This window comes from Numida meleagris, chromosome 12, assembly GCF_002078875.1.
Source record: "Numida meleagris isolate 19003 breed g44 Domestic line chromosome 12, NumMel1.0, whole genome shotgun sequence".
Classification (NCBI taxonomy): domain Eukaryota; kingdom Metazoa; phylum Chordata; class Aves; order Galliformes; family Numididae; genus Numida; species Numida meleagris.
The window spans coordinates 1,106,553-1,131,952 of record NC_034420.1 but is presented as its reverse complement, the minus strand read 5'-3'; the positions used below and the strand labels follow the sequence as shown (position 1 = coordinate 1,131,952).

Genomic DNA, 25,400 nt, shown 5'->3' with positions numbered 1-25,400 from the left:
TCACCTCGCTGGGCGCCGACGGGTTCACACCGGCTGTGCCCACGGAGGGTTTCACAAACATGAATTCGCTGATGTCAGAGACGGGTGAAAAGCAGGAGCGGTAGCGCGGGGCTGGGGGTGCCGTGGCCGTCACCTGGACGCCCATCACCGTGTCCCCTTGCTTGGGCTCATAGTGCAAGTGCCCAAAGATGTGGCTGGGCGGGGGCTGAAGTGTGTCCACGCTCTTCACGCTGCAGCCCTGGACAGCAGGCGCAGAGCCCCTCCGCACGCACCGCACACCCAGCACTGCCAGTCCCACCAGCGAGACGCTGGAGATGAGCACCAGTGAAGCGATCAGATAAATGGTGATGGTGGGCAAGCCCCCACCGTCCACAGCCTGAGCCTCGGAGCCTAGAAGGGCCTCGGGACCCCTCTCCTCCACCAGCACGACCAGCGTGACAGCTGTGGACAGCGGTGGCTCCCCAGAATCCCGCACCACTACGACCAGTTCATGTGCAGAAGCATCCGTTTCCTGCAGGGCCCGGGTGGTGCGGATCTCCCCGGAGCGTAGGGCCACGCTGAAGAGCCCCGGCTCGGTGGCTTCCATGAGGTGGTAGGAGAGCCAGGCGTTGCGCCCCGAGTCCGCGTCTATGGCCACCACCTTGGTGATGAGAGCAAGAGGGGCGGTGGAGGGGGAGATGCGCAACTGGGTGGTGGAATCCTCCCCAGCCCTGGGAAAATGCACCCGCGGGGCATTGTCGTTCTGGTCCGCGATAAACACGTGAACCAGCGTCCTGTTCCTCAGGGCCGGGGAGCCACCATCAGAGACCTCTACATGGAACTGGAGATAGGTGGTTTGCTCATAGTCAAAAGGGAGTTTGGCGGAGATCTGGCCACTTGTGGGGTGTATGGAGAGGTAGCGAGTTGGATCCAGGCCTGGCTCTGTCCCACCAGCTCGCAGGATGGAGTAGGAGAGGCGGGAGTTCTGCTCCGAGTCAGGGTCCACAGCAGAGACAGTAACCAGCACGCTGCCCACCGGGTTATTTTCTGCCACCAGCACCTCATAGGATGCTTGCTCGAACTGGGGCGCGTTGTCATTGACATCCGCCAGGGTGATGGGCAGGATAGTGTGGCGGGACAGCGGAGGGCTGCCCAGATCTGAGGCCGAGATGGTGACATTATAGTTGGCAACATGCTCCCGGTCCAAGCGGGTTCTGGTGAGCAGCGAGTACTGGTGTTCGTAGTCCTTGCGCAGCTGGAAGGGAAGGTCTGGAGACACGTGACATTGGACCTTGCCTTGGTCCCCAGAATCCTTGTCCTTGACGTGTATGACGGCCACCACCGTGCCTGGCAGCGCGTCCTCGCTCAGGGAGCTGGAGAAGGAGGTCAGAATGACCTCGGGAGCATTGTCATTCACATCGGTGATCTCCACCACTACGCTGCAGTGCTCCTCCATTGTGGGTGACCCCATGTCCTTGGCCTCCACTTCGATCTCGTACACCGTCGCCTCCTCAAAGTCCAGGTTGCCCTGGACACGGATCTCCCCAGTTTGCTCATCAATGGCAAAGATCTGGCGTAAGGCGTCCGAGTTGTGGCTGCTGAGGGAGTAGCGGATGTCGCCGTTGGGCCCTTCATCCACATCAGTGGCATTTAGCTTCACTACGAGGGTGCCAAGTGGCGAGTTCTCCACCAAGCGGGCTCCATAAGATGGTTTGTCAAAGACTGGGTGGTTGTCATTGGCATCAAGCACCTGAATAGTGATGTGTGTCTTGCTGGATTTGGGGGGAGAGCCCCCGTCCTCAGCGGTCAGGACGAGGTGGTGGAAGGCTCTGAGCTCCCGGTCCAGGGCCCTCTCCAGCACCAACTCAGGGAACTTCCCGCCATCCGTGCGTGCCTTCACGTTGAGGTTGAAGTTCTCATTGGCACTCAGGTGATAGGTCTGCAGGGTGTTGGTGCCCACGTCGGGGTCCTGGGCAGGCTGGATGGGGAAGCGGGCACCCAGGGATGCCAGCTCGTAGATGCGCAAGGACACCTCGTCGCTGGGGAACTCTGGGGAGTTGTCGTTGATATCCAGGATCTCCACCTCGATGCGGTAAAACTCCACCGGGTTCTCGATGGCAAGCTTCAGGTGGAGGAAGCAGCGGGGGTTCTGCCCGCAGAGCTGCTCCCGGTCTATCCGCTCGCTCACCATTATCACCCCCGTGTTCACATTGACGGAGAAGTACTGGGAATCCGAATCGGACAGTACCTGCAGATTGGCCGCCGCCAGTTTCCCCACATCGGTGCCCAGGTCCTTCGCGATATTGCCCACGAAGGCGCCCCGGGTGAGCTCCTCCGGGATGCTGTAGCGAATCTGGGCAGAGGAGCTGTGCAGGAACAAGCAGAAGGAGAAGACACGCGGCAGCCCCAGGGACCAGCCCGCCTTTCCTGCCCTCAGCATCCTTGCCGGCGCCCGGGGAGCGATGCCCTCGGAGGAGGCCGCCCGCGCTGCGGGGCCGCGCTCAGCGCTCACCGCTCCCATTCATTGTTTGGGGCGGCCGCGGCTCGACGGGGGGGGCGCGGCGCAGCCACCCCTCCATTGGCTCCGTGCGCCGCGCCGCTCCTCCAATCGCCGCGCTCCTTCTCAGGACAGCAACACCGGCACCAATCGCGGAGCGCAATGGTTGCGGCGCGGCGCGAACCTGCCGCGCTTCCCCGAGCGACGGTGGCCCCGCGCGGCCCCCCCCCACCCCGAGCCCCCCACGTCGGGCCGGGAGGACAAAGGCGGCCCCCGCCCCGCAGCGCCCCGCGGGGGAGGATCCGGGGGTCGGCGCCGTGCGGCTCCAGCCCGGCCCCGCCTTCCCCCGGCTCCCGGGCGCTCACCTGGCCGGCGTCCCGCAGGGTACCGGCGGCGGAGAGGAAAGCCCCGGGTTCCCTCGGGAGGGTGCCGGGGGGCGGGCAGGGCCGCAGGAAGGTGAAGTCGCTGCGGTCGGAGTCGGGAGAGAAGCAGGTGCTGTAGCACTGGGACTGGGCGTCGGTGGGCCGCAGGGTGACCTCCATGTACTTGAGGGTGCCGTCGGAACAGAGCTGCAGCTTGGGGCTGGAGTGCTTGAAGAAGTCCCGGGACGGCGACTCGGCTGCCCAGCAGCAGCGGGGAGAGGCGGCAGCACGGCCTCGGCGCCGCAGGCACCAGGCAGCAAGAAGGGTGACGGTGGCAAGTGCCACGGTGCTGATGGCCGCCAGCGCAATGATCAGGTAGAGGGTCAGGTCCGGCTTCTCCTTGGTACCAGCCAGGAAATCCCGGGGCTTGTAGCTCTCCTCCAAGGCCTCCTCCTCCAGGGCCACGCTGATGGTGACAGTGGTGGAGAGTGGTGGGTCGCCATTGTCTGCCACCAGAATGAGGACCTGCTGCATCGCCACGTCAGTGTCCCGCAGGACACGCGCCGTCCGCACCTCCCCGGTGTACGGTGACACGTGGAACAAGGAGGGCTCGGTGGACTCGGGCAGCAGGCGGTATGACAGCCAGGCGTTGTACCCGGCATCCGCATCCACTGCTGTCACCTTGGTCACCAGGTAGCCCGGCGGGGCTGACAGCGGGACCCTCTCTGGTGTGGGGACATCACCGTCACCAGCAGGGTGCAGGATGGTGGGGGCATGGTCGTTCTGGTCCTGCACGAAAATGTAGACAGTGACATTGGCATGGAGCGGGGGAGACCCCAAGTCCCGCACAGCCACTGAGACTGGCAGAACCTGCAGCAGCTCAAAATCAAAGGTGCGCTGAGCATAGAGGTTGCCGTTGTTAGGATTGATGTGGACGTAGGAAGAAGCAGGAGCACCCTGCATGTGGCCTTCCTCTATGGAGTAAACAAGGCGGGAATTGTCTCCATCATCGGGGTCCGAAGCGGAGACGGTGCAGAGCAGGGAGCCCGGCGGGCTGTTCTCCGGGAGGAAGGCATCGTAGGAAGGCTGCAGGAAGCGCGGCGGATTGTCATTCACGTCAGATACATTGAGGAGCAGTGTGAGGCTCGTGGTGAGAGCAGGAGACCCTCCGTCCTGGGCGATCAGCTGCACCACGTACTGCGAGGTGGTCTCTCGATCCAGGCTCTGCCGGGTGACCAGCGAGAAGTGGTTCTGCAGGGACCTGACAGCGAATGGCACACCGGGGGAGATCTCCAAATTCACATCCCCGTTGGCCCCCGAGTCTCGGTCCCGCACATTGAAAAGCCCCACCACGGTCTCCGGTGGGGTGTCCTCGGGCACTGGGTTCAGCAGGGAGGTGAGCAGAACCTCTGGGGGGTTGTCATTGGCATCCTCCACCTCCACCTGCAGCACACAGTGCCCCTCCATCTCGGGCACGCCTCTGTCGCGGGCCCGCACGTGGATCTCGTAGAAGGGCGATTCCTCAAAGTCCAGCTCCCCGCTCACCCGCACCTCGCCACTGTGGGGGTCCAGCGCAAAGAGTCGCCGGACGGCCTCAGAGGTGTGCACCCCAAAGGAGTACTGCGTCTCCCCATTGGGGCCCTCATCAGGATCTGACGCATTGAGCTGGAGGAGCAGAGCTCCCACAGGTGTGTTTTCTGGGATTTGCACCTTGTACGTGGCACGGTCAAAGGCAGGCGCGTTATCATTGATGTCCAGCACCTGCACCGTTATCTGCGCTGTGCCTGAGCGGGCCGGGCTGCCCCCATCTACAGCTGTCAGCACCAGCTGCAGTTCTGGCTGCTCTTCCCGGTCCAAGGCGCGCTCCAGCACCAGCTCCGGGAAGAGTTTGCCATCCTGCAGCTGCTTGACGTCCAGGGAGAAGTGGGAGTTGGGGTTCAGCCGGTAGGAGCCCACGGCGTTGCTGCCCACATCGGGGTCCTGCGCGCTCTCCAAGGGGAAGCGCGTGGCCACGGCGGCGGACTCGGCGATGCGCAGGCTGCGGTGGGCGGTGGGGAAGCTGGGGGAGTTGTCGTTCAGATCCAGGATCTCCACTTCGAGGCGGAAGAGCTGCAGGGGGTTCTCCGCCACCACCTGCACTGACAGCACGCAGCTGGCGGCGGCTCCACACAGGCGCTCCCGGTCCAGCCGCTCGCTCACCACCAGGACACCGCTGTCCAGGCGCACGGCGAAGTGCTGCCGGCTCTCCTCCGAGCCCAGGCGCAGCCTGCGGCCCGCCAGCTGCTCCACCTTCAAGCCCAGGTCCTGGGCCACGTTCCCCACCGCGGTCCCCACCTCCGACTCCTCGAGCACCGAGTAGCGGATCTGCCCAGAGACCCAGCCCCAGCCGCAGAGCGAAAACAAACTCAGTACTTGCCATTTCCAGGCGGGTCGCTGGAGGCTGACGCTCTCCATGTCCGCACGCATCTGGCCCAGGACCGGACCCGGGACACAGCCGGCCTTGTGGAGCCGCTAAAAATCCCCGGCTCTCTGTTCCCCAGCTCGGGAAGCAGCTCCGGGGCTGTAGGAGGCTGCAGCTCGGCTGCCAGCATCCGAGCGGAGGGGGTGGGCTGGGGGAGGGGAGCTGAATCACAGCCCCAGCGCGGGGGGGGGGGGGGGGGAGAGCAGATCCCCCGCTTCAGATCAGCACCCAATTGGCCGAGAGCTCTGTCCCCGCACACCCAATGGGGGACCCGCGGGGCTGCGGGAAGTGGGGGCCCGCCACCCCCGGGCCCAGCCTGACTCACTTGCTCCCGCAGCTCGCTTCCCGTTCTCCGGGAAACTGCACGTCCTGGAAGCCGGCGAGGTACAAGCCCTCCCTGTTCACTCCCGCTCCCACAATGGTGGCTTCACATCGCGCCCGCAGACAAAGGGCAGCTGTAACGAGCACGGGCCAAAGGGCTTATTATGCCCTAAGAAAAAGTGCTTGTTTGAGGCGCAAGGTGCCAGGGCTGCCCTCCCACCTCCTTTCTCACCCCTTAGTTAATGCTGTGCCCGTTTGATGCCCACACCTCGGGACCGACCCCGTGGGGTTGCCACCGGTGCCACTATCAGCTGGGAAGGCCCACACGAAGAGCTGCCAACCCCGTGGGTGCCATGGGCAGGGCTTTGTGGGCCACCAGAGCCAGCATCCAGCTGTTGGCCATGGCCACCTGCCTGGACACCTCGTCCCCACCTGGCACAGGTGAACCTCAGCAGCGCCCAGGGCTGTGCCAGCCAGGAGCCCACAGGTCAGAATGGGATCACAGCATCGGGCATTACACAGGGAAGGATGCCCAGCAGAAGCACACGCTGCAGCAGGTGCAGCTTTGCAGAAGCCTCAGCCTCTGTCGGGGGGTGCACTCGGGGCACTCCGACCTCCCTATGTGCTTCCAGGCCCTTGCGGGGGGGGACAGCTCCAGCCCTGCCGGTCTCCTCCGCCCGGGCACCCCGGGGACCTCAGGGACAGGGGAGAGGATGGGGACAGTGCCCTGGGTCGCCGCCGCCAAGGGAGGCTCGGCTCGGCTCGGCCTGGCCTCGGTCCCTGCCCCCGTCCCCTCCTCAGCCCCTCCCGGCCCATTTCCAGAGCCACGGGCGGCACCGCTCTGCTGCCAATCAATGCGAGACTGGGCTCTCCCGGCTCGTGATTGGAGCAGAGCTCCGCCCACGTCCCGCCTACTGCCCGCAATGAGTGGGGGGAGGCACTCTTAAAGGGCCAGCCCAGCAAAACGCCGAGCGAGTGGATTCCCCGGCTGCAGCCTGGTGGGTCCTCCTGTGCCCCGAGAGCTTCCGACGGTGCCACTCGCAGTGATCTGGACTCTGCGATGTGTCCCCACACCAGGCAGGCGCCAGAGCAGCGTCACGAGGGGCAGACACTACCACACGGAGCCCTGCTCCCTCAGGAATGGGTCCAGTGAAGCCCACCCGTTACTAAGGAATTTGCTCATAGGTGTCCAGGTGGTGGGAGCAAACAGCAAGCATCTCACATGGGGGATCTGCCAGGGTCTGGGATGGGGGCACAGAGCGGTCACAGCGGGGCAGGGACCCTGCGTGCCATGAAACACGACCTGCACAGACAGAGCCAGCACTCAGCTTGGGAGTGACCAGCAGCACCATCCCCACCGCAGCAGGCTGGGGCTGGCTGCTGCCCAGCGGACGTGAAGCCTCTGTGGGCTTGACAGTCTGCAGTGCTGGGCTCTATCTTTCACCACAAAGACTGAAAAGCCACCACCCAGTGCTGGTTTCTCACAGCCCTGGGGGGCTGAGGAGGCACATGCAGGGCTGGGGTATACCACCTGCCTGTTATCGTCACCTTCCACCCCCAGGCTCAATTCACTCACTGCCCCCCCACCCCCAAGGCTTCTTGCCAGCCTTCTCTGGGGGGACATTTCTGTCCCTGGCTGTCACACAACCTGCACAAAGGCAGAAAAACACTTGCTCCAGCAGCTGCTGCAGCCGTTCCTGCCTGCTGCAGATGAGAAATGCTGAGTGAGAGAAGCGACGCAAGAGAGAAAAAAAAAAATAATAAAAGGCATAAAATAGCTCTGGGAGGTTTCTGCTTCTGCCTGTGATCCAGCTGCAGTGAGAAGCTGCACACAGAGCCCTGTGCCTGCGCACGGCTTCCGCTGCATCACACTCCCTTCCGCCCCAAGGAACCAGCCGATCCCATTCACACCTCTCGGAGGGGACACAATATCGGCACCGAGCACCTTGGAAACCCACCAGATCTCCCCCTTCTGCTGAATCCCCCACCCGGCCTCACCCCTGAGGACTGCAGCGTTCCTGTAATTGAAAGCTTGCAAATTATGCTGCACAATTCCCACCAGGGATGAAGTAAAGGAGCAGCCTGGCATGCGCAAACGTTTTCCTGCCTGCAGTTTATTCAGCCAGGACGTTAGACAGCACCGTGAGACAGCATATTACAAACCATGTAGGGTTTGTGATAGGGGTGGTAATGGAAGACATGGGTGGTGGGCTTAGCACCCAGCACCCACCTCGGAGGAGCCCTGAGAGCAGCAGTGGCAGCCTATGACCCCATCAAACTGCCCTGAGACAAGCATCCTCGCAGAACTTAAATGGGAATAAAACCAGAGCCATCAGGAATCAAACACCAAGTGAGACACGGAGGGAAGAGACTGCTCTACAGCCACGGGCCAAGACCAGCATTGCCCATCAGCTATGTGTGCTACACGGTAGGACACGATGTACTGGTGCTCCAGTGCACCAGCAGTGCAGCTGGTGGCTCCCAGCCCACCTTGCCTGCCCCACACTGGGATCCATTGCAGAGGGATGATCACGGTCCTCCATCACTACCTGCACCTGCAAGCACTCGGTTCTCATTTTGCAAAGGGAAGGAAACCCCATCAGCAGCAGAGCTCCTGCTGAGGATTTGTAAGTGGTTGCAAGCTGACCTCAGCCTCCACTGGCTAAGCCATGCAAGGCGTACCCAAAACTGCATCCAAAAGACACAAGTTCACTACTGGGAGTAAACGGACTAACCCGACCCGGCTCACCACAGTGCAAATGTCATCGGCGCACAGGACAGCTCATCTGACTTCGAAGAAACCAACTGTTCTTTAACAACATGGCGCAACTGGATATTTCCCCCAACCTCCATCTGCTGCCATAGGCTTATGGCACGAAGGAGCCATGGATCAGCTTGGCACTGGGACATGCCAAGGAAGGGCTACATTACCTCAGCGGGCGTGGGGAGCCGGCTGGCGGTGCCCACCATCTGGTGGTACAGTCCTGGCTCACCATTCCTCATGGTGTTCTGGCGGCTCCCCAGGGGGCTGGAAGTGATGGGCTTTTTACACAGGAGATCACTCTGCCGAGAGTCCGTGGTGAGATAGACCTGATGGTAGAAGTTGGGCGGCGTGAAACCACCCCGCACGGCATCAACGTGGTGGAAGGGCCCTGGTGTCCTGTACAGGGTGCTCCTGGAGCTGTTGAACAGCTCCTTTGACTGCCTCCACTTGTAGCACTTGAAGATGCCCACCGACACTATGGTGATGAAGAAAGCAGCCGAGACCAAAATGACGGCCAGGATGAGATAGAAAGTCACGTGCCTCCTGGGGTCATGCGGGGGTGTCACGTCGGCGAGGTCGGTGAGTGCCTCCTTGACCCTCTCGGCCACAGAGATGGAGATGGTGGCACTGGCTGACAGCGCGGGCTCCCCATGGTCCTTCAGCAGGATGACCAAGGTGTGCTGAGGAGCCTCGTCCTCCCGGATCTGACGGGCTGTGATGATCTCCCCACTGTGCAGCCCAACTGAGAAGAGAGTGGGGTCGGTGGCCTGCAGCAAGGTGTAGGAGATCCAGGCGTTGTATCCTGCATCCGCGTCCACTGCCACCACCTTGGTGACCACATGGCCCACAGGAGTGCCTGGTGCCACCACATCGGTATAAGAGGATGTCGAGTTGGGGAGGGGGTACAGCACAGTGGGGGCATTGTCATTGAGGTCAGTGACAAACACATTGACCGAGAGGTTGGTGGCAAGAGGTGGAGAGCCACCATCCTGGACCTGTACCATCATGCTGAACTCCATCTGGTCCTCGTGGTCCAGGGAGGTCAGCAGATGGAGGGCACCACTCTCCCGGTTGATGGAGAAGAGGTGACCCACGTTGGTGTCACCCTGCAGGAGGAAGTAGGAGAGATGGCCGTTGCGCCCCAGGTCTGGGTCTGTGGCGCTCACGTTAAGAATAGAGATGCCAGGCACGTTGTTCTCCAGCACGTACACATCATAGGAGTCCTGCGAAGCCTTGGGTGCGTTGTCGTTGACGTCTGACACCTGCACCAGGATGTGTTTTACTGCAGACAAGGGTGGCGAACCTGAGTCCCTGGCTGTGACAGTGATGTTGTACTCTGATGCCTCTTCTCGGTCCAGAGCTGCTTTAGTTTTCAATGTGTAGTAATTTTTGAGGGAGGAGCTGAGCGTGAATGGGATCCCAGGGGGAATAAAACAGTTCACCAGACCGTTGTCTCGAGAGTCCAAGTCTGTTACACTCAGCAGAGCTACGACCGTCCCCGGGGCTGCATCCTCAGGCACAGGGCTGTACACCGAAGTCACTGTCACCTCTGGAGCGTTATCATTCACATCCACGACTTCCACCAGCACTTTGCAATTGGCTACACCAGGAACAACACCCTTGTCTTTAGCCTGTAAGTAAATCTCGTACAGCTTCATTTCCTCGTAGTCCAGCTGGCCCTTGACCCTCAGCTCCCCTGTGTCCGAGTCCAAAGTGAAGAGTTCTCGTACCTTGGCTGGAGTATGGCTGCTGAAGGAGTAGACGACGTCTCCATTGGGCCCATCATCCAGGTCATAGGCACTGACCTTGGTGACCAGAGTACCGCTGGGTGTGTCCTCCCTCACGCTCGCTTTATACGTGGACTGGTTGAAGACCGGGGCGTTGTCATTGGAGTCCACCACGTCAATGTGGATCTGCACGTGGGCCGACCGTGGCGGGCTGCCTCCATCCAGCGCTGTCAAGACCAAGTGCAACTCCCGTTGCTCCTCCCTGTTCAGTTCCTTCTCTAGCACCAGTTCTGCGTACTTGCTGCCGTCCACCCTCGTCTGCACGTCCAGCACGAAGTGCGGGTTGGCGCTGAGCTGGTAGGTCTGCAAAGAGTTAATTCCCACATCGGGATCTTGCGCGCTCTCTAGCGGGAAGCGCGTCCCGGCCGCCACCGACTCGCTGATTTCCAGCCTCGCTTGGCTGCTGGGAAAAACCGGGTCGTTGTCATTGATGTCCTGGATCTCCACGGCGCCGCTGTACAGCTCCAGAGGTTTCTCCAGCACGATCTCAAAGCTGAGGGTGCAGGGGGAGAGCGCTCCGCACAACTCCTCGCGGTCTATCCGCTCGCTCACAAGCAGCGAACCGCTCGCCGCATCCACCGCGAAGTACTTCTTGTTACCGCCGGACACCACCCGCGGCCGCCGCCCCGAGAGCCGCACCGGGTCCAGAGCCAGGTCGGCTGCCACGTTGCCCACGGCCGAACCTCTCCGCGCCTCCTCGGGGATGGCATAGCGAATGGCGGCGGAAGCCCCGGAGGAAGCGGCGAGCAGGAGGCAGAGGCTCAGTACCTGCCCCGGCGTCACCCCGCGGCTCCTCGCAGCGACGCCTTTCATCGCTCCCCGCCTCTTCCCCCTAGAAATCCTCAGCTGGCCCCTTCATGCCGCTGCCCAGCGTCCCGGGAAGCGGCGTGCGGCGGGGAGACGGGCATCGCTCGGCGGCACGGCTCTGACTCACTGCCCGGCTCGCTCTCAGCCTCTCAGTGCCTCATCCCGGCTCCGAGCGGGGCCGGGCCGCCCTATCTCCCGCTCCAGCATTGGCCGACAGCGGCACATAGAGTCCCGGCCAATAACTGCACGGTGCGCAGGGCTCCGGGAGCTGCAGCCCGCCCGCCCCGCGGGACGCCCGGCTCAGTGAGCGCTCGTCCCTTCCCCACGCACGGGGCAGGGCCGTCGGTGCGAGTTAACGGAGCGGAAGCGGCCAAAAAGGGCGACCCGGAAACATGGGAACGTCCCCCGAGGAAAGAGTATCTCGCTGGAGACGGGCAGCAGAGAGAGAGGGGGCGGTGGAGGGGGCGGGACGAGGTGTGCGTAGGGAGTGACAGCCCTCGGGGCCCCGCGGATCTCGGTCATTCCAACAGTCCGCTCCTTTCCTACTGTCCCACAGCGTCCCGACGGCGCACCGCTGGGTGCCAGCAAAGCAGCGTCGCCGACAAAGTGACAATCCCAGGAGCACCGCCCCAGCCCCTCTCCCCATCGCCACCACTGTCCCAGGCGAACAATTCGGAGCAGCCTCAGTTGGGCACTCCCTTCCTCCTCGCCACCTCCCAGCTCGCCGCTCTGTCCCCGCTCCGGCACTCGGAACAGCCCGTCCCTGTCCCATGTGGAGTCCCCCAGCTGCCGGCACCGGGAGCAGCCGGTTCCCGAGCTCCCTGCCTGCTGTTATCAACACCACCTCCTTGTACAGAAGTTTTTTTCCGACGCTTCGAGCGCGCAAACGGATTCAAACTGCTGCGGTGTTGGAATGCAGTGTGTGTTACCCATGAAACTGCTATATTTTCTCGGTGGAATGCGAAGGCGAAAAAAGGAGCTTGAAACGGGAGCGCCACGAGCCCTGCGAAAATCGGGCTGCGGCAGCCCTTCCCACAGCTGGTAACGAACGATCGGATTTGAAATCAGCGCCCACGCCCGTTCATTGATGGAAACTGCAGGGATCTCCTCCCTGAACACTTAGCTCGGAAGCGCGGCAGCTGATTATCTGCCATCCCGCAGCTTGCCGTGCGGGGGCTGCAAATCGCCCTCACCAACGTGGAAGGCGCGACACCCGGCGGGGATCTCGCCTCCGGGCACGCATTTTCAGCCCGCACTCTCCCGTTAACAGCCGGGGTGCAGCCAGGAGCACAGCATGCATGCAGCGTCAATATCATCAAACAGATCGGCGCAGGGTTTCCTACCTAACAAGTCACTGTCAGGAGTTAAAGCGTGTATCAGTGCTGCTTCCTGCTAGCACATCCTTATCACCCGCAGAACCTGATAAAAGTACGCGCCTCAAGTCAATAAAATCCCACGTTAGTCATCATTATTTTAAAAGAATTGCGTTCTGAAGCAGAACTCACGATGGTTCCCAAAGCAAATGCCCTGCTTTACCCGCCGCAGCTGCACCGCGCATGTAAGTACGAAGGGTTTTGCCACTCTGTGCTCCGGAGCGCCTCTGCCTGGATACGTCTGCAGGCTCACAGAGCTGAAAGCAGAGCTCTCGTCTCGCAAGCCTTTACACAAGCAAATTCCAATTACCTTTCTTTCTTACATACAATCTAAAAAGAAGAAAATCCGCAGCCGTTTTGAAGCTAAACCTTGAAATAGTCTTCAGCTGCTTCACTTATTAACTCTGAAATAAGCTCTGAATCTTTTTCCTCCAGCCACCGCCTCTTTTCTAATACTCTCAAGTCTAAGCTCTTACTGAGCAATTTCTCTAATAAGTGCACCACAGTCTATAAGAAGTTTCTCCTCACATGAGTGTACATTTGAGCTGAATTCAGAGTGCCTTGTCCCAACAGTAGCCAGCCAAGATGCAGAATGCTGAGTACAGCCAAGAGATGTCCTCGCTCAAGAAAAGCACAGAAGACACAACATTTCCACCTCCCACATTTTGACTGATCTGTAGACATTACATCTCCTGCACCTTGAAGGGACACCAGACTATTGACAGAGACATCCTCAGAGCTCCTGAAAGCGCCATCTGGAGGAAAACGAGCAGTAAAATGCGGCACTGAAGGGGGAAGTTCCCCCTGCACTGGGAATTCCATACGGGCCCCAGGACCCTTGTGCCATTGCTCCAACTCAGTACCCCACCCCAGTACCCCAACTCGCTGAAACTCGCATGCAGAGTAAGACAGCTTGAGAGAGAAAGGAGAGAAACCGCAGAAACCTGCAGAGAGGGGCATGAGAGAGCAGCTCACCTGTGCCGAGCTGTCAGGGTCGGGAGGGTCCTTCTCAGAATGACCACCTGCGCCGGGTTCCCCCACCAAAAGAAGATCAGAGAGCGCTGCTGCCCCGGGTTTGAGAAACGTGAAGTCCTTCTGGCTCGACTCGGAGGCCAGACACACCTCGTAGGCATAGGGCAGGGGCAGCGTGCTGCTGCAGTAGTTGTAGGGCGCTTTGGGGCCCAGGCTGGAGTAGAGTTCCTTATCGGAAGTTAAAAAGATGGGGGGGCTCCTGGGCCGCCGGCATTTAAAGAACACGACCAAAATGACCGTAAAAACAAATAACAAGGACACCAAAGCGAGAGCTACCACGAGAATGAGGTTTAGATCAGAAGCCAACTCAGACTCAGCATCCTGCTCGCTCAGCTCTGGCAGCGCGTCCCGCACGCTCTCGGCCAGCACCACCGTCAGCGTGGCCGTGGCCGACAGCGCCGGCTGCCCGTGGTCCTTCACCACGGCCACCAGGCGCTGCTTGGCCGCGTCCCGCTCCGACACGGCCCGCGCCGTGCGCACCTCGCCGCTGTGCAGCCCCACGCGGAACAGCCCCGGCTCCGTCGCCTTGGCCAGCTCGTACGACAGCCACGCGTTGCGCCCCGCGTCCGCGTCCACCGCCACCACCTTGGCCACCAGGTAGCCGGCCTCTGCCGAGCGCGGCACCACCTCGAACGGCCCCGCGACCGCGCCCGCGCCCGCTCCGCCGCTCGCCGCCGGCCACAGCACCCGCGGCGCGTTGTCGTTGCGGTCCAGCACGAAGACGCGCACCGTCGCCGTCGCGCTGCGCGCCGGCGTCCCGCCGTCCTGCGCCCGCACCTCCACGGCGAACTCGCGGCACCGCTCGTAGTCGAACGAGCGCTGCGCAAACACCGCGCCCGTCTCCGCCTGCACCGACACGAACGCCGCGTCCGCGCCGCCGCCCGCCAGCGCGTAGCTCACGCGCCCGTTGGCTCCCGCGTCCGCGTCCCGCGCGCTCACGCGCAGCACCGGCGCTCCCGCCGCGTTGTTCTCGGGCACGTAGGCGCTGTAGGCGGCCTCCTCGAACACCGGCGCGTTGTCGTTCACGTCCGACACCTCCAGCACCAGATCCGCGCGGCTCGACAGCGCCGGCCCGCCCCGGTCCGTGGCGATCACCGTCACCCGGTGCTCGGACGCCCGCTCCCGGTCCAGCGCGCCCGCCGTCACCACCTTGTACGAGCCGCCCGAAGATGCCAGGATCTGCAGCGGCGCCTCTCCCGACAGCTCGCACCGCACCCGCCCGTTCTCCCCGGAGTCCCGGTCCCGCACTTTCAGCAGCGCCACGACGGTGCCGGGCGGGGCGTCCTCGGGCACCGGGCTCGATAGCGACGTCGTCGTTATTTCGGGTGCGTTGTCGTTCTCGTCGATTATGTCGATTTGCACCTTGCAGTGAGCCGTCAGTCCGCCGCCGTCCCGTGCCTCCAGCCGGACGGTGTAGTTGCTCGTGTCCTCGAAGTCCAGTGGCTCTGGCGTTGTCACCTTGCCGTTCTCGGCGTTGATGGTGAACTTGTGGCGGACTTTGTCTGGGATTTTTCCGAAGCCGTAGGTGATGCGGGCGTTGGTGCCCTCGTCGGCGTCGGCAGCTGGCACTTGCAGCACCAGGGATCCCGGTGGCGGGTTCTCGGGCAGTTTCGCCTGGTACGGGTTTTTGGTGAACACGGGCGCGTTGTCGTTGGCGTCGGTGACGTTGATGCGGATCTGGGCGGTTCCGGTCCTGGGGGGGTCGCCTCCGTCCGTTGCCGTTAGCACCATGTGCAGGGTTTTCTGTTTCTCTCGGTCCAGCGCTCGGTGCAGCACTAGTTCCGGGTGCTTGTTTCCTCCCTTGCTCTGCTTCATTTTCAGAGCGAAGTACTCGTTTTTCTTGAGCTGGTAGGTCTGCAGCGAGTTGGTTCCTACGTCCGGGTCTTGGGCGACCTCTAGGGGAAAGCGGGTTCCGGGGGGGGTGCATTCGTTGATCTCGAGCTGGATGCTTTCTTTGCTGAAGCGCGGGGCGTTGTCGTTGATGTCGTGGATGGCCACTTCGACGTGGAAAACGTTGAGCGGGTTCTGCACCACCGCCTCGAAGCTGACGGAACAGGACGCCGACTCGCCGCACAGCTCCTCCCGGTCCAGCCTCTCGCTCACGTACAGGTTCCCGTTCTCCCCGCTCACGGCGAAGTAGCGCTTTTCCGAGCTGAGCCGCAGCTGGCGCGCCGGCAGCTCGGCCGGGCTCAGCCCCAGGTCCCGAGCCAGCGGCCCCACCAGCGAGCCCCTGCCCAGCTCCTCGGGGATCGCGTAGCGGATCCGCTCCGGCGCCGCTCGGCAGCAGCAGCAGCACAGCAGCAAAGCGGGCAGCAGCCCCTCTCCCGCTCTCCAGCGGCTCCGCCGCCGTCCGCCCGCCATCGGGAGCAGCGCTCGCCGCGCTCCTTCCTCCTCCCGCAGCGCTTCCAGCCGGGCGCCGTCCGTCCCGAGCTCCGATGCGGCCGGAACGCGGCGATCCGGGCTCCGCCGCCGCCGTTCCCCGCTTCTCTGCTGCCCGCTGTGAGCGGCGCCGGGCGAGAGAGCAGCGCCGTGGACGGGAGGAGGCGGCTGTGGCGGCGGCGGCCAACAGCGGCACCCGGAGGCCCCGCGGCGCCACGGCAGCCGGCAGCTGCCCGAGAGGACGGGCGCCGCTCTCCGCGCTGACGGTAGCTGCCCGCCAGGCGGCAGCGCGGTTCCTCCTCGAGCGCCGGGCGAGGCAAAGCGAGCAGCTCGGCCCTGCCGGGGGAGCGTGTTACTCAGCAGACGCTGCGCATCAGAGCACAGGTGAGCACAGGTAAGAACAGATACACTGCACAGGAATTATCCGACTTCTTCCGAGAGCTTCTGCGAGTGCTGTGGATTGTCTTCCCCTGGCTCTTTCATTTCACTTCTGTAAGCTATAACCAGCAGCGGTGACAAAGTACTTCCAAAGAAAAGCTGTTGCAGGAAGCAAGCACCCAGTCCATCCTGAATAGCATTGTTTTTGAGGAGCTTCTTGGCTCTATCCATCTCACGTCATATCTCAGAGTGACTGGGAGAGAATGGCAACCATCCCTTGCTACGACAGCGGCATCGGTGCACGCTCCCACTTCTACGAGTCAGGGAGACCAGCACAGCTCCCTGCTGTAACAGGCTGAACACAGCCCTGCTCAATCTGCTTTTCAAAACTGCTTCTCTTAGCGAGCAAGGTAAGCGAGTTGATGTAGTAACGGTGGAAATATACCCACGTGCCTGCTGTCCCTGCAGCCCTTCCGTTACCACTGTGTTGCTTTGAGAATTGTAAAGAGAAGCAGTTGTGTGTTACCGATGATGATGCCCGAGGCATATGCAACACGTCAGCCAGCTTTCCAAGCACAGCTGAAGGCTTGTAGATAAGAAGATGGCAAACAAGTCACAAGATGTTGAAAAGCAGAAAGGCTTTGAAGGAGAGCAACTCTAGAGAAGGATGTTTATCAGTGACACGTGTAATTCACACCAAAACATCACAGAGCATGCCAGGAGTGAGGTGCTCTGAAAATGGAAAGCATAAAACTCTCTTGAAGGCAATGTTTATGAAAAAAAAAGTATTTTATCTTCCTCGGTACCTATTTCTGCGATAGCATCGTCTCTCAGAGGAAATCAAAGGAAATTGCAGGAAGATTCTCTGAAAACCAACAAAGTTTGGTTCATGACCATGAATGCTATATGGCCATGTGAATTACTTCAAGCTTTAAACAGAAAACGAGTTTGGAAACTACAAGCACAGTAGATTTTCCTCGCGCTCGGACTGCTCTGAGAGATTACTCCATCGGTGACCACTGCGCTCATCCACAGGTTCTAGCGATACTTCATTTCCTGATCTATATTTTACAAGGGAGCAATTCTCACCATTCTCTTACAAGATGTAAAGACATGAACTGCAGGACTCCTTCACAAGCTTATTCCACTGCAGCACTCACCAGGAAATGATCTCTTGCGGAGCAATCCTTCTTCCACAGAACACTCATAATGACACTGTCAGAACACTCTCTTCCTCACAAACACGACCATTATCAAGAGGAAATAGCTGTGATCTGCTTCTATTGGAGAGACACACACACAAGGATCTCTGGCAGATTGAACCTGCACCAAGGTCACTGTGTAGGCAGGCTCATCCTGCCAGGAAGCCCATTCCTGCATCCACATTCAGGGGCCATAAGACCATAGGATCAGCTCACTGTTTGGTGAGGAGAACAGAATTAAAAAGAAAACTTTCTAACCCATAACGAGCGCTACTGCACACCTCATACATCACTTGCATCCATTTTCAGTCTTTACCATCAACACATCTCATGCTACCACATGTAGGAGGAGATAAGGATACGGAATGAGCTGTGAGGCAGTAGTGGAAGTGTAAATGATGAACTCTTTGTTGGAAGAGTATCTCGTCATGCTTTGCCACCCTGTGTGTAACATGGTCCGGTGGAAACTGTGACAACACTCCGCAGCTTTTCCACATCTGGATTTCATATTTCTCTTCAACACAGTCATGCAAACAAATTATACCATGCTGCTTCATAGCTCTGGGGTTTAGACCCCACCAAAGGTCTAACCCATTGCTGGACTATTCTGGTATGAGGACATGGCCCTATTAATAAAGTATACTGCCAGCCTCTGGCTCTTTGAATGCCAGCCCTGACTGCTCCCTGAGGATGTGGGGACTGAGGAAAATGGGAGAGACGTGAAAAAGGAATTCCCAAAAGCTTGTTTAATGTTTGCCACCTCCAAAATCAAAATGTTCTCCATGAGCTCATTTTCAACCAAGACATCTGAGAGAAACAGGAAATCCTGTGACTTGATTCCTAATGCTTTGTGCCTCTTTCAAGGCCTGAGAAGAGGCTTTTAAGGTCTATAACCACAAGATTTAGTCTGGAAAAAAAAAAAACAAAAAAACAGTTCTTCAAATTTACTCACGGTACAGGTAAGTATATTTGGAACAGTGCAATGGTGAGTCACCACCAAGGTCAGACAGTGCATCCATACCCAACCACACGTATCTTAGAATTCCACATTTACCAACAAGTAATCTCACCCTTCCACCCTCTTCCTGCACCCAGAGCTTGAAACTGGGTTGACTCGCTGACAAACACACTGTGTGCAGAAAATTCACCCAAGAGACTGGTAGAAGAGCTGCCCAAAGCAGGCACAGACACAAGCATCTCCCCATTCATTTCAAATACCGGGTTACATTCATCCTAAACAATGACTGCTATATGAAGGAAGCAACCCTTGTATCATCATTCCACAAACGCAGTCTTTATTCAGACACTTGGAACTCAACACAGGAGAGCACTACAGTCTTCATGGTGTACAGCAAAATTCACCTCCAGAGTACCTGGAAGTTACTGAGGTCTCCAGCTGCAAGCAAGGTCCGAAAGTCTTTCTCTGGACTACATAGCAAGGGACATCATTTTAACAGAAATTCACTGGCTCTCATCAATTTCTTCAGTATGTGTCCTGCTCATCTCTGACGTAAACTAAACTGAGAATGCAAAGGATTTAATATGGGACTCTTTCTCAAGCTGAATTTCATGAGAAAACATGACAGATTCAGTTTGGGTTTCTGTTTCATTTTCTTCACATAAAATTCTGTCTTCAGGTGCTTGAGACCTTGTCAAGGGAAGTAAGGATTTGTAGCAAAATGACACCAGCAGTTCAAAATGCAAAAGTACTGTCCAGAAATGGGAGATACAAAGCACAACCTACCTGGGGAAAAAGAAAAAGAGCTGGAAACTTAATTATGACTATAGAGAAGCTCTACGTCACAGTGTTACACAGAGACACAGCTGAATGAATGAGATTCTATGATGGAATTTTAAGGCATCCTACCCATTGAAAGCATCATTCTATATGCAAAGCTTTTACACCAATAACTTATTAGCATTTCCTTCCGATCAGAGAAATGAGGGTAACAGTCTAAGCAGCACACACCTTGGTTCAGATCAAATTAAACCATTATCCAAACAGTCTTCCTGTAGACCCACATATTTTTCAGATTCAAAGCCAGGTGTTCACCCTCATTTCTCACCATTCACAGAGTTTTGTTGCACAGTGGACAACTTTTGGCCACATGTCATCTCCCAGCATGAACATTTAGTGACATTTTAGGAAACTCAAGTATATCAAAGTATATCAAAGTCTGTTTTGACAGCTATAAACATCCAAGGCATATATCCCTGTAGAAGTCCTCCCAAGGCCTCCAGTTACAACAGATCTTCCAAGCTCTGAAGAATTATCAGCCATGCTGAGGACCAGCTTTAGACCTTGACAACAAACAATGAAAATCCTTAATCCAACAGATGTGAAGGAATCTGTTTCATTTGTAGATTACATCACTCTGTACATATAGGCGTAATAAAGGTTGCCAGTAGACAGCAAAGACACAGGAGGAACCACCAGGAGCTCAAAACATAGTTTGGACAAGACAGAAAGGAAAACTTGATCTAGCAACTACAATAAACTGAATGTTAACACCTATCTTTTATACATCAAAAATCAACCACAACAAACTCTTTCAAATGCCCTATAACTCTTCAGCCATCGGTCATGTATATGTCCAAGGACTCTATGAAAGAAACGAAACTGGTGAACTCGCAACATGGCTGCTGCTATAACATGTGTCTGTTAGCAGTGACAGATCCAGCTCTACCCTTGGAAGGTCAACATTGAAAGACTGAGAATCAGCAAAACACATCTTCTGTTTCCTCCAGTAGCCCTTCACACACAGCAGCACCAAGGAATTCTCAGTACTCACACTTTCCACAGTTGTATTCCATCTCTGTAACAGATATAACAGGCCACAGATTCAAGTATGAAATCAAAGCATTGCCCAGCCCAAACCATATCATCCAACCTGCTCTCCAAGTTCAATGCCAGCCTCTAACCCACCTTGTTCAGCATTCAGCATCCAATTTTGGCCAGCCATCACACACAGCAAGAGCACTTCATCCAGTGCCATTTCCTTAGAAACATGAGCACGTAAATGTATTCAAAGCTGAAAATAATCAGGGTATGCATGCACACTGCTCACCCAGTCCTACAGTTACAAGAGAATTTCCTGTCCTTGAAGGGTCACACAGAGGCCCCAGCATTACTTCTTGAAAACATAAATGGCACAACATGAAACCTAATGAAGTGATCACTTTCAGGTTATGTGACTAGGTACTTCTGTATTTAAAGGAAAAACGAAAACAAAAAGAGCTGGGACACCTATGGTCTATGGAGGTAAAAATAAAAGTAAAAGAAACTCTTTCATCTGCCCCATCTCTACAGTGATGCCAGCAATTAGGAAATGAGAAAAGAAAGTGAAGAACACCAATTGAAACAGTTCCATCAATCCCACAATTAAGAATGTGTTTTCCAGTCTTCTCTGTTACACTGAGGCCCAGTTTAGACACTGAAAACAAAGGCAAAACTGCAAAATATAAACACAGGGTCATTAATGTTCTGTTTAATGTCAGACTACAAATTAAGCACATGTGCTATTGGCAACAATTCCAACCCTGCCAGCAAAGCAAAGTGTAAGGCAGCAGTCAAAGCAGGATCATTAGTGGAAGCGCACAGAAGAACTGTGGGTTAAGCTCCTTATAAAGGGCCTCTTTTTCAAGCTATGGCTTCAGAGAAACTGAGAGTCGTTCCCTTTGGCCTTGGCTTCCTTTGTTCATCATATACAAAATTCTGTCTTCAGCTGAATGAGATCTAGTCAAGCGAAGAATGGATTTCCAGCCATGCAATACTTCACTTCCAAATGTAAAAGCAGTGTCCATAAATGGGACACCCTTGCATGAAGGAAATGCCTGTATATGTAAAGATGAATATGAAGAAACTACATCACAAGGTTACAAGGATGGGTAAGTGAAGTTTCACACAAGAATTATAAACCATTCCACCCATAAAGCATCTTTCTACATACAGGGTTTTGTGCATAAACTTCATTCCGAGAGGACTCTCATTGCTTCTAACAGCAGGACATCAGCATCATTGCATAAATGGCACAGACACTGGCACCAAGTATGAAATAAAACCATTGCCCTAACAAAACCACACTGACCCAGTCATTTCCCAGGCTCTGCATCAGCATTTCACTCTTCCCTCAGCATGCACAGTCTTTTGCTTGCGCCATCAAAAATATGAAGCATTTTGCCCTATGTCAGCCACCAGCAAAAGCATTCATTCAGTGACACTCTGCTGGAAGGTAAGGGTATCCAAGTGTTGCTTGACAGCTGTAAACATTCAAGGCACATGTGGAAATGGCTCCCTCTTTTCCACCTCCAGAAGTGATAGTACAATTTTTAAAGGGTTTTCAGCCACACTGAGGTCCACTTTCAGACCCTGGAAACAAACAAGGCCCAAACCTACTGAAGTGGTGGACATTATTATAACTGAAGAGACATCCCCTTTGGATCTGTCCAGACATTGTGCTACAAGAAATTAAAGGGAAGAACCTGTGAAAGAGCTGTTGCCACAGAATGTCTCTGTTAGTTAGCAAAGACACCCCCAACTCCATTCTCATAGGTCAAAGGTAAAAGACTAGAAATCAGTAAGCCACTTCCTCTTTTTCCTCCACAAGTCTTTCGCACACATCACAGCAAAGCCATTCACAAACACAACTGTTATGATTGAAGATGATTGCGTTTCACCTTCATAACAGGCAGACATCACCAAAGGACCTGCACCCCATCCTGTTTCTCAAGCTCTTGCACAAAAATCAAAGCACAGAAGGACAGAAAGACATTTATTTGCTCAACACATCACAATGCATCAGCAGAAACGTTCTGAAGAGAATAAAGGAGAAGCAGCTACATTATACACAGAATCATTTAGAGGCAATCCTACAATTTTAAGAGATCTTCCAATCTTTAAAGGATATCAGAAGGAACTAGGACACCTATGGTCTATGCAGGCATATAAAAGTAAAGCGAACTCCTTCCTCTGCCCTGTCTCCACAAAGATGTTATTCTTTCATCTATCCAACATTTAGGAAACAATCAATGTAGAAGAGCAACAGTAATGCTGGCAATAAAATTCAACTGTTACCTCCAATGGGAAAATAAAGTTTGGATCAACTATATCAAAGCCAGACTCATGAAAACTGTTTCAAGTAATGAACTCTTTCAGATAACAACCCGTATCCTTACAGTCCCTTCCCATGAGTGAAGCGGTTCATTTGTTGCTGTAGATGAGGGCGGACAGGGACACGGAGTGTCCAAGTGCACACACTTCACCATTCACAGTAAGAACATTTTGACACGCTTTGCAGTTCCAGCCCTAACTCACTTTGTGTGAATTAGGAGCAAAGTTGTGTGTAAATTAGGGAAGAAAAGCGGGGAGTGGAAATGCACTGTGAGCCAAAGCCCCGACATCATCCAGACTTTGAACGATATCAGCCACGTGGAGGCCCCAGCATCAGTCCTTCAAAACATAAACTGAACCAACAGAAAGCGTAATGAAGTGAAGGAATTGTTTCAGGTTGTGTGACTAGGCACTTATGCAGATAATTAAAACAAAACAAAACGCCAACAAACAGACCAACAAAAACACAGAAAAAAAAGAACTATGATATCTATAATCTGCACATGTAAAATAAAAGTAAATTGAACCCTACCATATCTACCTTGTCATCACGACAGAAATGACATTATTTCATATAGCCAAGCGTTAGGAAATGAGAAAAGAATTCAGACAACACCAGTGGTAATGTTGCTAATGAAATGCAACTCTTACCTCAAATGGAAGAGGAAAATTGGCTTGGATCAGCGCACGCTATATCAATGCTAAAAGTAGATCATTCCCTCGCTCAAATTTCACACTTCGGCAAATTGATAACTCGATAAGCAAAGGTGTGACGTGCGAAAAGCATTTCAACTAACCAGCTCTTTCAAATGACAACTCTATCGATCCTCGATCCTCTATTCCCACCTGAAGAGTGACTCAACTCACTTGCTGCTGTGGGCGAAGCTGACAAGGGTAAGGAACGAGCTGTGAAGTGGCAATGGGTAAACACAGAATAATTCGGATGAGGTCAAAAGATAAAGATAATATAACGACTGTGACAAACTCATTATTAACGCTTATCTTCTACACTTTTAAAATAAAACTGCTGTGAACCTAACAACCTCCAGATCTTCTATCTCTATGAAGACCACGCAGAAAAAAATAACGTCTGAATTTGGCAACATGGCTGATGCTGCTATAGCATGTGGCTGCCAGCAAAGGCAGAGCCTGCTCCCACCTTGATAGGTCAAAGATAAAAGACTGGGAATCATTGTGGACATGGTTGAAGGACCAATTGCCCAGTCTACTTCTCTAAGACATGCACAGAAACCTCAGCATGGATGGACAGAAAGACATTTCTTGTTCAGCACATCACGGTGTAAAAAGAGAAACACTGTGGCAAGGGTAAAGGAGATGCATCTTAAGTTTTACACGGAGTCATGAAGATTCTGCTCAGGACTGAGATAAAAGAAGCCTGAAGATGCCCTTGCAAATAAAATCATGTATGCAGAGGCTCACGAATGAGATGTCCTTGCTCACAAGTTGTTGTGTGTAAGTGTGCCAATTCCTTTCTGCTAGTCCTGTACACACTTAGCAAGTAAGGTTTTAGTTACAAAGGTCTGTAACAACTTGAACTTAGGAACTTTGGACTTACTGCGCAGGCTTCATAGGTCACATACAAGGGAAAACGTGTACTAGGGGAACAAGGAAGTCTGTATCCTCTGAGTACTGCAGCCAATGAGGAAAGGAGGAAGGGACACTGATTGGGAAGTGAAGATAAAAGGGAATTTGCAAAGTCAGGTACTCTGAGAGCCCCCACAGGGGTATACCCTAGTGGACTCTCCCTTTATCTGAATAAAGAAAGCTAAAGGCTCGCTCCTGTCTCTTTTTGGGACAAAGACAATCGAGCAAGCCTATTTGAGCAACGTTTCTCCAACAAGGACAATCTCACTCGACTCAGTGAGCACACAGGCTATCAGGAAAACAGCAGATCCTGAAAACTATGAAGAGTATTATTCAGAACCCCTGATGTCCACAGGAGAACACGAGTTTAACATGTCAGGGGAAAAAACATGTCACGAAAAGAATGAAAGACAGAAAGCCTCGGTATAGCAAACTGCAACCGAAAGCACACTCACACCTAGCGCCTTCCACCCCAACGTTAACGCTGACAGCAGGGCCCGGGTTTGCCTCCCTTCAGCAAAGGGCATCCACACACAGACAGCTGCGAAACGGAGCTTTGGCTCCAGAGGACGCAATGGACGCACATGTGTTCTTCACATAGCACTGTCATGGAATTTCATTCGTTAACAGGAGCAGAACACTTCAGGCTATAGGCGTCAGCGGATAGGGATACGGAACGAAGTGTAAAGAGGCAGTTAAAGTGCAAACACGTCACACTAGACAGTAAGAATATCCCGAAGCGCCGTGCAGTACCGCGCGGCCTCTAAGGCTGCCCAGCAGAGAGCGCAACGACACTGCTAATTAGGGGCGTTAACACCAAACATCGGAGCAAACGAGGACACAGAAGAGGAAAGGGGAAAAGCGATACAGGAGAGAGCCAAAGTCCCGAGCGAGAGGCGAGGGGGGAGGGAGGGACGCGGGAGCCGCCCAGGGCAAGCTCTAACGAACCGCTTAAACAAGTCCCGATATTCTCATCCGACAAGTGAGTCGGGTCATCTGCTGCTGTAGTTGACAACACAGAACGATGCGGAACGAGCTGTGAGGGGACCGAGAAACGACAATCACATTACACAGCGCGGTAAGAATATCTCCACACGCCGCGTAGTGCCATCCCATTTGAAACGCTGCCCTGCAGAGAGCACAAGAACACCGTGAGTGAGGGGCGTTAACAACAAGGTTCTGAGCGAATGAGGAGAGAAAAGAGGATAAGGGGAAACGCGACACGGCGAAGAAGCAACGCCCTGGGATAGAGAAGAGCGGAGAGAGAGGGACTTGGTAGCCGGCGCGCTCGAAGCACTCACCGTGAGGCCGTCGGGCTCGGCGGCGCGGTGGGCGGCAGCGTC

General features: G+C 55.7%; 1 protein-coding gene across 5 annotated transcripts in view; it reads right to left on the bottom strand.

The window, feature by feature from the left end:
* Window positions 1-25,400, bottom strand: part of LOC110405520 (protocadherin gamma-C5-like) — a 62,463-nt gene that overhangs the window by 18,553 nt on the left and 18,510 nt on the right. The window contains exon 1 of one of the 5 annotated variants that reach the window (XM_021410881.1): window positions 14,323-17,382. The exons of 1 other annotated variant lie outside the window; for it this stretch is intronic. In XM_021410881.1, the coding sequence (XP_021266556.1) occupies window positions 14,323-15,744 (1,422 nt within the window). In that variant the 5' untranslated portion in view covers window positions 15,745-17,382. 3 more of the 5 variants (XM_021410879.1, XM_021410878.1, XM_021410877.1) reach the window with 3 other exon arrangements.